We start from the raw sequence: 12024 nt of genomic DNA on the forward strand, positions 1-12024 counted from the left end.
CTGTCCTATCCATGTACCTGTCCAAATGTTTCTTAAATGTTGCGATAGTACCTGCCTCAACTATCACTTCCGGCAGCTCGTTCCAGAAATCCACCACCATTTGCGTGCAAAAGTTATACCTCATGTTCTTCTTAAATCATTCCCCCTCACCGTAAACCTGTCCTCCAGTTCTTGATTCCCTACTGTGGGTAAGAGACTCTGTGCGTCTACCCGATCTGTGCCTCTCAAGGTTTTGTATTTCCTCTCGTGATTTTATAGACAATTATTAGAAGCAGTTTCATATATTGTAGTATTTATGATGCACCCTCCTTTGAAGTTAACCATATATATTACTTCTACACATCTTTCATCAGGTCTGAAGCTGACCACTATTGATCTTTCATGATTACCTGTTTTGATGACGTGAGTCAGAACAGTTTTGCAAAGGTACGAAAATAATAAGCAGTTGTAGTGAGTGCTTGTGAAAGAAAGCTATTGGTCATCTTCCTCAGCTGGGAGGATGGGACAATCTAAGAGACAGATTTCCCCATGATTGTTGCCAATATTAATGTCTGACCAGCAGTTCTGGTGACAAGTTGAGGCACATGCTGGACAAATAGTCCAGATGAGAACTGTCCATTTTGATTTAGTTTTGACTTAAAGCCTTTGTCCTCTGTGGCGTGGAGCATTTGAACAGTTGCCCAGAGATCTAGTGACTGGCAACGTGAGCAATTGTTTTCATACGCTTGCAGCAGCACAGGTTCCATACTGCGCTGGGCAAAAACACAAATTGCTGGAGGGTCCGGCAGCATCTGAGGGAATGAACAGGCAACGCTTCAGTTTGAAGAAGGCTCCTGATCCAAAATGTGCAGGAAAAAAACTGCAGATGCTGGTTTAAATCGAAGGTAGACACAAAATGCAGGAGTAACTCAGCGGGTCAGGCAGCATCTCGGGAGAGAAAGAATGGGTGACGTTTCGGGTCGAGACCCTTCTTCAGAAGAAGGGTCTTGACCCAAAACGTCACCCATTCCTTCTCTTCCGAGATGCTGCCTGACCCACTGAGTTACTCCAGCATTGTGTCAACCTCCTGACCCAAACTGTTGCCTATCCATACCATCCACAGATCCATCCACATTGTTCCTCCAACTCTGTTTGTTTTGCTCAAGATTCGAGCATTTGAAGTCTCTTGTGTCTCCATATCAGTGTGGTTGGATTTCCCAAATACAGAGGGAAATACGGGTAGTTGTAAAGACTAAACAATCAATTTAGTCAAGGCTAATCTAAGGTACATTTATAAATTTGGAATATTTATTTATTCCAAGATAAATTTTGACATTAAGTTCCGTTCAATTTCCCCAATGCATACAGAAGAAAGCAAACATTTAAAAAAAACACAAAGCAGCCCTGCTACAGATTTAAAATACCTGCTCCATGGCTAAAAATGTTTTAATGGGTTGGTTCATTCTGAGGAATCCCACAGTGGTTAGTGACTGCTGTGTCCAACAAAAATGTGAAAATAAACATGTTTTGACTGTTCTGAAGGAAAGAGGTAATTATCCCCTGCAGTGCAGTTTTGGGAAACAGCATTTAGTGAGTCAACTGGCATCACAACTTCAATTGATTTCCCTTCCCAGACAACACAAATCAACAACTTCTTAGATTCATGTACAATGATTTTTTTAAATAAATAGCTAAGTAGGTGCTTTCAAAACATGCAGAGTTTATAAGGGTTTTTTTTCCTCTTCTAAATGGAACACAGATTTCACAGATTTCCTCCGCCTTTTTTAATCCCAAAATATGAAATTGTATCTCATTGTCTGTTTTAAACACAACTACAGCGTCACAGTAGAACTACCTGGCACGGTGGCGCAGCGGCAGAGTTGCTACCATACAGCACCAGAGACCCCGATTTGGACCTGACTACGGGTGCTGTCTGTACCGGATTTGTACGTTCTCCCTGTGACCGCGTGAGTTTCCTCCGGGTACTCTGGCTTCCTCCCGCACTCCAAAGACGTACAGGTTTGTAAGTTAATTGGCTTCACTGGAGATTGTAAATTGTCCCTAATGTGTAAGATAGTGTTAGCCTACAAGGTGATCGCTGATCGGCGCAGACTCGATGGGCCATATCACTGCAGTCTACCTGTACAGACACCTTGCATTTTACGCGTGGTCGATTTCCGCACTTTTAGAATAATGCATTTGTCTAATTATTACCGAAGTTTAATTTATGTGCTCCTACTTTAGGAGTAACACGCTCAAATTTCTACCTGGCAAACTTGCACATCATCTTTCACAATTATCTTGTAATTTTAGTTTTGCTTAACAGAAAGCAAACACAAATGACTCCCTGCAGGTAATAGGTTATAGGTTTTAATGCATCTGCCTTTGGAATATATTATTCCAATTAGGGAGCATAAATGGCTATCCAACCTTGCAGTAGAGGGAGAGGAGCGAGGTTGGAGTGTAAGAGTGCGTCCAGTGGAGGTGGGGTGCAGGGGCTTTGTAGCCAGTTCCACCGCAAGGCTCCTGAGGGAAGTAGGAGTCAGAGGGCAGGACCAAAGGAGGGCAACCAAAGAACATGCCAATGCTGCCGAACGGAGCAGTCACTGGCTGTGGCTGAAAAGAAGAGATGCTGTCTGGGCTGCCACGTGACCATCTAGAGGCTAACCATAAGACACACTCCCAGGACTGATCACCCTGCTGCGGTGGGCCTGCCTCGACTGAGGGTGTCTTGTGATAAAAGGCCGAAACACCCAGTGACGTCGAGGTACACAACTGAATATGTGTCTGAATGGTAGCACCTAGTGGTCATCCCCAAGAACAACACCAGTCAAATGTAGTGCAAACCTTAGGGATTGTAACATCCAGTCCTACTAATCAATCTGATTAGTTTTATGCTCCAACGGTTAACATCGTGCATCTCACTTGACTGACTTGACTTGACTCAGGTAAAGCACTGTACAGGTTATAAAGCTATAATGTTGTAAGCTGTGACTAACCCACATTTATTTCAATTGGCAGTGTAGTCACTTATAAAGCCTGGCATTTTTTGATTTATGCTCTGTTTTTCAAGCCCAGTGACCCCAGCGTAAAACGCGGGGTTCACGAACATGTAATTTTCATTCTTAATTTATCCGTGAACGTTGATGTATTTTGACTTAAATATATGTAAATGTTTAGTTGTTTAAGTGTTTTCTTGTGTTTTAAAAGTCATAGTTATTTGCGATTCAAGATTTAACAATTTTCATTTTTTTAAACAATTTTTAATAGCTGTTGTTTTTGTTTTAAAAAAGAAATTGCTAGTGAATGTCCCCAATCTGGAGGCAGGTTTTGGGACCAAACAGCTACTCTTACTGAGATTGGAAGACAGGTCCCTACTTGAGTTCAGCAGGATATCTGTATGCACGGTAGCGCAGCGGTAGAGTTGCTGCTTTACAGCGAATGCAGCGCCGGAGACTCAGGTTCGATCCTGACTACGGGTGCTGCACTGTAAGGAGTTTGTACGTTCTCCCCGTGACCTGCGTGGGTTTTCTCCGAGATCTTCGGTTTCCTCCCACACTCCAAAGACGTACAGGTATGTAGGTTAATTGGCTGGGTAAATGTAAAAATTGTCCCTAGTGGGTGTAGGATAGTGTTAATGTACGGGGATCGTTGGGCGGCACGGACTTGGTGGGCCGAAAAGGCCTGTTTCCGGCTGTATATATATGATATGATATGATATGATATGATATGCATTCACGATACAAAAAAACCAGGTTAATTTAGGCATTAAACAATGTAAATAAACCATGAAGTTAGATACGAACCAGACTTGTCTTGTAGTTCATCAAGTCGTTCTCCTCGTTCAATCACCCGGGTGATGTTTTCTTGCATCACATCAATGACTTCATCTACTTGATTCTGAACACTAACAAGACAGAAAAAGAAAATTAACTTCAATGTTGCTCATACACTAAAAAAGGATACGCATTGTAGTAACTTAGCAGGTCAGGCAGCATCTCTGGGGAGCACGGATAGGTGACGTTTCGAGTAGGGACCCTTCTTCAAAAGTATCTAAAATCTGAAGAAGGGTCCTGACGCGAAACGTTACTTATCCATGTTTTCCAGACTTGTAGAAACAAGGAACTGCAGATGCTGGCTCACACACCAAAAGACACACAGTGCTGGTATAACTCAGCAGGTCAGGCAGCATCTCTGGAGAACATGCTTAGGTAACGTTTTGGGTTGAGACCCTTCTTCAGAGATGCTGCTTGGCCCACTGAGTTATTCCAGAATTTTGAGTCTTTTCATGTAAACCAAAACCTGCAGTTCCTCTCATAGATATACACATTATCTCCGCCATTTATGACAAAAGCTATTGAAAATGCACACATGAATATCCCTCAGTGCCCCATGGAGCTACATTAACCATCTGTATGCAAAATACTTGAAACAAATTGCAGTAGTTTGTATATTCACCTTACCTTGTACATTATTTCGCTGCAGACTACGTTTTCTGGAGGTTTAAAGTCAATATTCTGCCACACCATTGTTAGCTCATTCGCTCCTCACTGCCACCAGGTGACATCACAATTGCATTTTGAGAGTAATTATAAAAGTTTAGAGCAGAATATTGCCAATAAACCTCTCTCTAACTGAGAGATAAACAGTCACCAAATTCGATGCATGACATTTGGATTTTCAAAACACTTATCACGAAACAAATGGCTACAGTGAATCTTCATAAGGAAAAGGGGGAAATAGTAAATTAACTGATTATCCATCCCAAATAACATCTTACTCAATGGCCACTTAAAGTGGGCTAGAAATTGATAGGCGGCGCATCTTGCAGCAAAGTAATTTTGGCCGGTGTGGGCAAGTTGGGCCGAAGGGCCTGTTTCTACTAGGAATCTATGACTATGAACTGAACATTTACCCCCTATTCCTTCTTGATCACAGTCCAATTTTACTGTAATCAGCTTGACCTATGAATTGATAATGGCACCCATATCAAAAGAGCGACTGGAATCTCAAATGTCACACCAGATCATTTACTTTCTGAACAAACAGAGCAAGCAAGGAAACAAAAATAAGGCACAAAAAAGTCCAGATTCTAGAATTGGGCCCAAAAAAACCCCAGAGTGCCAGAGGAACTCAATGGGCCAGATTCATTCTGATCGCATGCAGGGGGATTGGAAAGATTATGTTTTGGGTCTACCCAGCACTTTATAGACAAAAAGGTGCCAGTACACATATCAATTAAAAAAGCAAGCTACATTTATCAACAATTCTCTCCATCAATATAACCCACTCTTCCATTTTCATTTTGTGACCAATCAACTTCTAATTTAATAAACTATTAACTAAAAAGGTTTAAAATGAGCTTTTTAGTGAAGTAAAAATGAAAGATGAAGAAAATCTAGTTTTGAACATTTTCGAAATGCCAGTACAATATACCAGCATGTAACATTACAAAATGATCGACCCAACCTCGTATTTAAGTGTTGGAACAACTTTAGATCCTAAAAATTATTGTCTTTTGAAAGTAAAGGCACTGTGGCTTGCAAGATTGTGACAGAATAAAAAAATATCAATTTATTTAAAGCCTTTGGATAGATCTACAATCTGTAAAGCAAGGGTTCCTAACCTGGGGTACATTTACCTCCAGGGGGCTAGGTCTTGCCTACCCAGGGGGTAAATTTGTTGATTCTGGATTTGTATATATTGACTGACTGTATTTGGTTCTGGTATACTGGTTTCTGTTCATCATTAGTTGTTCATAAATAAGTGAAATAACATTGTGATGTGCTATTAATATTGTTATTTGAACTTAAAATAATAATGTTAAAAACAGTATTTTAAAATTTCCCCTTTGTCGGTTGCTTTATTATGGTAGAAGTGTAAACTTAAATTACTGAACAAAACAGGGTGGGGGTAAATTTACTTTCAAAAAGTTGCAATGGGGTAAACGGGACGAAAAAAGTTGGGAACCCCTGCTGTAGAGGGACATTCGATGTCAAATGTACCCTTTCTGAGCCTGCAGGATTATAGACAAAGAAGAGAACATTATCTGGCCCATTATGTCCGTGTCAGTTGAAAAAGAGCTAATTGATCTACTATCTTCCAGCAGCAGGTCTAAGGAGTTACAAATTATGGTTCATCTGTGTCAATTGTAAGAAGGGTGATCTTATAGAGGTGTCTAAAATCAATAAGGGGCATAGATATGATGAATGCACATAACCTTTATCTTTCATATTTTAAATGTGATGAGCATTTGCATCTCTCCAAGCTTTGCAGCCAGCAAGCGTCAGGTCCCTTCCACTGTATGGATGAAAAGCTTTTCCTCCACTTCCTTCCACTTTAAATTTATGCTCCCTAGTTTTGATCCCTTTGCCCGGGGAAATGCAAAAACATCCCTTCCTTAATTTAACTTGGCCCCTTGATTTTACACACTTTAATCTCCCCTTCACTAAAACTCTCCAGTTCAGGCAACATTCCTTGTGATCAGGACTCAATGAACTGAGTTATAGAGAGCTTGGGCAGGCTAAGACTTTATTCCTTGGAGAATCTTACAGAGGTGTATACAATAGTCATGGGCATAAATAAGGTGAATGCACACAACCTTTTCCCCAAGGGTCAAGAAACATCAGTCCACTTGATTTTTTCCTCAACTATAATTATAAATGTAGACTATTTAAAAATGCCCCCTCACTAGCAAAATGTATCATTTACAACGGACATTTCAATACCACTGCTTTATAAAAGATTTAAAAAATGATAGAGCCTTTCACAACTGTATCAGAGCTATTCAAAGAGATTTACAGCCAAAGTAGCACTTTGGAGAGATTAGGGTTGCATAGCATATTGGCGCAGCGGTAGAGTTGCTGCCTTACAGCGCAAGAGACCCGGGTTCCATCCTGACTACGGGTGCTGTCTGTATGGAGTTTGTACGTTCTCTTTGTGACCGTATGGGTTTTCTCCAGGTCCTCCCATACTCCAAAGACTTACAAGTTTGCAGGTTAATTGCTTTTGGTAAAATTGCATATTGTCCCTAGCGTGTAGTGCTAGTGTACGGGGTGATTGCTGATCGTGAAGGACCGTGTTGGGGGCACTGGAGAGGCAACTGGATGACCTCAGGATCATCCCAGGAAATGAGAGTTTCCTGGACAAGACCTACAGCGAGATCATTACACCGAAGATACCGGAAGAGAGAATGTGGGTGACGCCGAGGATGGGAAGGAAGCTTGGAGTACAGAAGACCCCGGGGGTTGCACCTCTTAAAAACAGGTTCACCCTCTTGGAAGCTGTCCAAGACACTGCCAGTCTGAGCGGCGGACAGGTCTGTGCGTCAAAACGTGGCACTGAAGCAAAGCCGAAGAGACCGACGTCAGGCAGAGTCGTGGTATTAGGGAACTCCATAGTAGGGGGTACAGACAGTGGTTTTTGCGGCAACAAGCGGGATTCAAGGATGGTGTTTTGCCTCGCTGGTGCCAGGATTCAGGATGTCATGGACCGATTGCTACACGGGTGGATTTAAACTAAATAGTGCAAGGGGGGGGGGGGCAAATAGGAAAGACAAGGTTGTTAAAGGGAAAGAGAGTATAGGAAAAGTTAAGAAAGACCCCAGAATTAACGGGACAGAAAGCGCACAAAGGGATAGGAGAGTATGGCCAAGTGAAATAGGAATCGATATGAAAGGTGAGGTGAGTAATGGATTAAAAGTATATATGAATGCGCAAAGTATAAGATGTAAAGTGGATGAGCTTGAGGCTCAGTTAGAGATTGGTTGATATGACATTGTGGGGATTACAGAGACATGGCTGCAGGAGGATCAGGACTGGGAACTGAATATTCTGGATTATACGTCCTATAGAAAGGACAGGCAGGTGGGCAGAGGAGGTGGGGTAGCTCTGTTGGTGAGGGATGGAATTCAGTCCCTTGCGAGGGGTGACATTGGGACTGACGATGTAGAGTCACTGTGGATAGAGTTGAGGAATTGTGAAGATAAGAAGACACTAATGGGAGTTATCTACAGACCCCCAAACAGTAGCCTGGATGTAGGGTGTAAGTTGCAGCAGGAGTTAAAGTGGCATGTAACAAAGGTAATGCCACTGTGGTTATGGGGGATTTCAATATGCAGGTAGATTGGGAAAATCAGGTTGGTTCTGGACCCCAAGAAAGGGAGTTTGTAGAGTGCCTCCGAGATGGAATCTTAGAGCAGCTTGTACTGGAGCCTACCAGAGAGAAGGCAATTCTGGATTTAGTGTTGTTGAATTAACCAGATTTAATAAGGGAACTCGAGGTGACCATAATATGATAAGTTTTAATCTGCAATTTGAGAGGGAGAAAGTTAAATCAGAAGTGTCAGTGTTGCAGTTGAACAAAGGGGACGGACAATGAAGGCATGAGAGAGGAGCTGGCCAAGGTCATCCGGAAAAGGATCCTAGCAGGAATGACGGTGGAACAACAATGGCAGGAATTTTTGGGCATAATCCAGAAGACGCAGGATCATTTCATTCCAAAGAGGAAGAAAGATTCTAAGGGGAGCAAGAGGCAACCGTGGCTGACAAGGGAAGTTAGGGATGGAATAAAACTAAAAGAAAAGATGGACAACGTAGCAAAGAGTAGCAGGAAGCCAGAGGATTGGGAAACTTTCATGGGACAACAGAAGGTAACAAAAAGGGCAATAAGGGGTCAAAAGATGAAGTATGAGGGTAAGCTGGCCAAGAATATGAAGCAGGATAGTAAAAGCTTCTTTAGGTATGTTAAGAGAGAAAAAGATTAGAAAAGCCAAATGTAGGTCCCTTGAAGGCAGAAACAGGTGAAATTATTATGGGGAACAAGGAAATGGCAAGACTGGGCTTGTATTCACTGGAGTTTAGAAGGATGAGAGGGAATCTTATAGAAACGTATAAAATTATAAAAGGACTGGACAGGCTAGATGCAGGAAAAATGTTCCCAATGTTGGGGGAGTCCAGAACCAGGGGCCACAGTCTTAGAATAAAGGGGAGGCCATTTAAAACTGAGGTGAGAAAAAACCTTTTCACCCAGAGAGTTGTGAATTTGCGGAATTCTCTGCCACAGAAGGCAGTGGAGGCCAATTCACTGGATGAATTTAAAAGAGAGTTAGATAGAGCTCTAGCGGAATCAAGGGATATGGGGAGAAGACAGGCACAGGTTACTGATTGTGGAAGATCGGCATGATCACAATGAATGGTAGTGCTGGCTCGAAGGGCCAAATGGCCTCCTCCTGCACCTATTTTCTATGTTTCTATGATCAGCGCGGACTTGATGGGCAGAAGGCCCTGTTTCCAAGCAGAAAACATGATGATTATATTGTTTACAGCAAGCTCCCAAAAGCGGTACACAGCACTGATCTAACTTTAAGAGCATTGGGCCAAGGGATAAATATTAGATGGGGCACAGGTGATGAATCTTCAAAATAACACCATGGGATATTTTCCATCACAGAGAGGACTGAACTGAGCGCCAATTTAAAGACATGTTGGTGCTGCTCAGCACGAGAGCATGTCTAGATTTGTGCTCTCAAATAGCTGAAGAGCGGGGTTGAACCTAAAGCACCACCCAGAGGCAAGAGTGCTACTCCATCAGATGAATTAACCACAAGTCCTTCATTATTGGTTTTGAACTATCCTGTTGAATACAATGCAAATGTGGTACCATAGTTTAGTTTAGTTTAGAAATCAGCGTGGAAACAGGCCCTTCGGCCCACCGTGCCCGTGCCGACCAACAATGCCCGTACACTAACACTATCCTACACACCAGGTACAAGTTACAGTTTTTATCGAAGCCAATGAACCTACAAACCTGTACACCTTTGGAGTGTGGGAGGAAACCGAGCACCCGGAGAAAGCCCATGCAGTCACGGGAAGAACATACCATTTCCGTACAGACAGTATCCGTAGTCAGTATCGAACCCGGGTCTCTGGTGCTGTGAGGCAGCAACTCTACCGCTGCGCCACCATGCAGACCCTGCACCAACTGCACGATAAAACATCTTGATAAGAAGAGATAGGGTGACCAGACTGAGTATTTTACCCAGAGTTGGGGAAGCAAGAACCAGCGGACATAGGTTTAAGGTTAGAGGGGTAAAATTTAATAGGAACCTGAGGGGCAACCTTTTCACACAGAGGGTGGTGGATATAGAGAACGAGCTGCCAGAGGAGGTAGTTGAGGCAGGTATTATAACACCATTTAAAAGACATTTGGGGAAGTACGTGGATTGGAAAGGTTTAGAGGGGTACGAGCCCAACACCGGCTGGTGGGACTGGCTTAGAAGGGGCATCTTAGTCAGCATGGTCAAAGGGCCTGTTTCCATGCTGTATGACTTTATGATAAAGTCAATAAAATTCTGTTATAGCAACTGGATAAGTGAAATGTCAATTGAGCACTATGCAATGAATAACAAAGTTGAACACTCAAATATTTTCATGGAATAAAGATATATTTCATTAAATTAACAGGGATTAGAGTATCGTACATTATAAAAGAAAAGAACCATTGCATTCTGACAGCCAGTTATGTATCTGATAGCAATCTAACCGCGATGAGGCCTTCTTTCAATAAAGCATGAGAAAGTTAGCAAATAATATTCTATATACCTCATTTCCCAATAACCGTGGTTAGGAAAACAATGGAAAGAGGGCATAGATTTTGTTCACTGTTCTTCGAAATGTCAGGTCTGATCATGAGTGAAAAAGAATGTACATGATCTAGGTTTTAAAAAATGTATGTATGAAATTCAACAGGCAGGTGTGAAGTAGTTTATGCACAGCGAATCAACAATGGATTATGGAAAAGTAGACTTAAGCTGTAACTTGTCCACATTTAGAATTGTTGGGTTATGAATAGACTGCCATGTGGCACAGTGAATGTACACTCAGTTGAAGCTCTCAAGAAAGGAAATGGAAACATTTCACATTCAGCATGGGGGAGAAGCTCGACGCCAGAGAAGAAGGAAGCTGAAAATGATCTCAGTAGGTTTAGCAACAAGGACCTAAATCAACATGACCAGCTCAATGGCCTGTTTTATTCCCATGCTCTTATTTTCACAAGTCAGCTAACATTACATATGAATCAATGAAGCTTATATGGTGAAAATGTAAATGGTTCTTTAATTGCTGACAATTACGATTCACCAATTTTATTTTATTCACCACTTTAGTAGGCATGAAATATGTGGAGTAAAATGCCCATTATTCCACAAAATCACTTTTAGTTCTGACAGTCTCTTTATATTTCCAACTTTTTTCCATTTGGAAGCTTTTTTTAATATAGAATTTCTCAATATTAAAGGAATCATTGAACATCTAAAGATGGGGTGGTCTAAAGTTTAAAAATGATATCCATTTAACTTTAGCATTTGTATTTGCACTCTGCCAGACTGGCTCATGGAAGTTATACCATCTCTACAGCCCCCACCCCCCCCCCCCCACCCACCCACAATCCTACAATCACACAACTACCCACCCAACCACCAGCTCTAACCAACCCCCCACCCCCACCCCCACCCCCGATCCCACACTCCTCCTCCATTGAAACATACTTAATCAATTTGCAATCTCAACACAGTCTCAGAGGTTTGTACAAAATTGAACATAATTACTAATTGGTAACAATGGTGCTTTTGTTATCGAGTTATGTTGAGTTGGACCATATGTTGCGTTATGTTCTGAAGAAGGGTCCCGACCTGAAACGTTGCCTATCCACATTCTCCAGAGATAATAGACAATAGGTACAGGAGTAGGCCATTCGGCCCTTCGAGCCAGCACCGCCATTCAATGTGACCATGGCTGATCATTCTCAATCAGTACCCCGTTCCTGCCTTCTCCCCATACCCCCTGACTCCGCTATCCTCAAGAGCTCTATCTAGCTCTCTCTTGAATGCGTTCAGAGAATTGGCCTCCACTGCCTTCTGAGGTAGAGAATTCCACAGATTCACAACTCTGACTGAAAAAGGTTTTCCTCATCTCCGTTCTAATTGGCCTACCCCTTATTCTTAAACTGTGGCCCCTGGTTCTGGACTCCCCCAACATTGGGAACATG

General features: G+C 42.2%; 1 protein-coding gene across 1 annotated transcript in view; it reads right to left on the minus strand.

Moving 5' to 3' along the window:
* vamp4 (vesicle-associated membrane protein 4) overlaps positions 1-12024 on the minus strand; it is a 50848-nt gene that overhangs the window by 9917 nt on the left and 28907 nt on the right. The window contains exon 5 of the mRNA XM_078407792.1: positions 3786-3886. Within this exon, the coding sequence (XP_078263918.1) occupies positions 3786-3886 (101 nt within the window). The remainder of the gene's footprint in view (positions 1-3785; positions 3887-12024) is intronic.

The sequence above is a fragment of the Rhinoraja longicauda genome, chromosome 11, assembly GCF_053455715.1.
Source record: "Rhinoraja longicauda isolate Sanriku21f chromosome 11, sRhiLon1.1, whole genome shotgun sequence".
Lineage (NCBI taxonomy): Eukaryota > Metazoa > Chordata > Chondrichthyes > Rajiformes > Arhynchobatidae > Rhinoraja > Rhinoraja longicauda.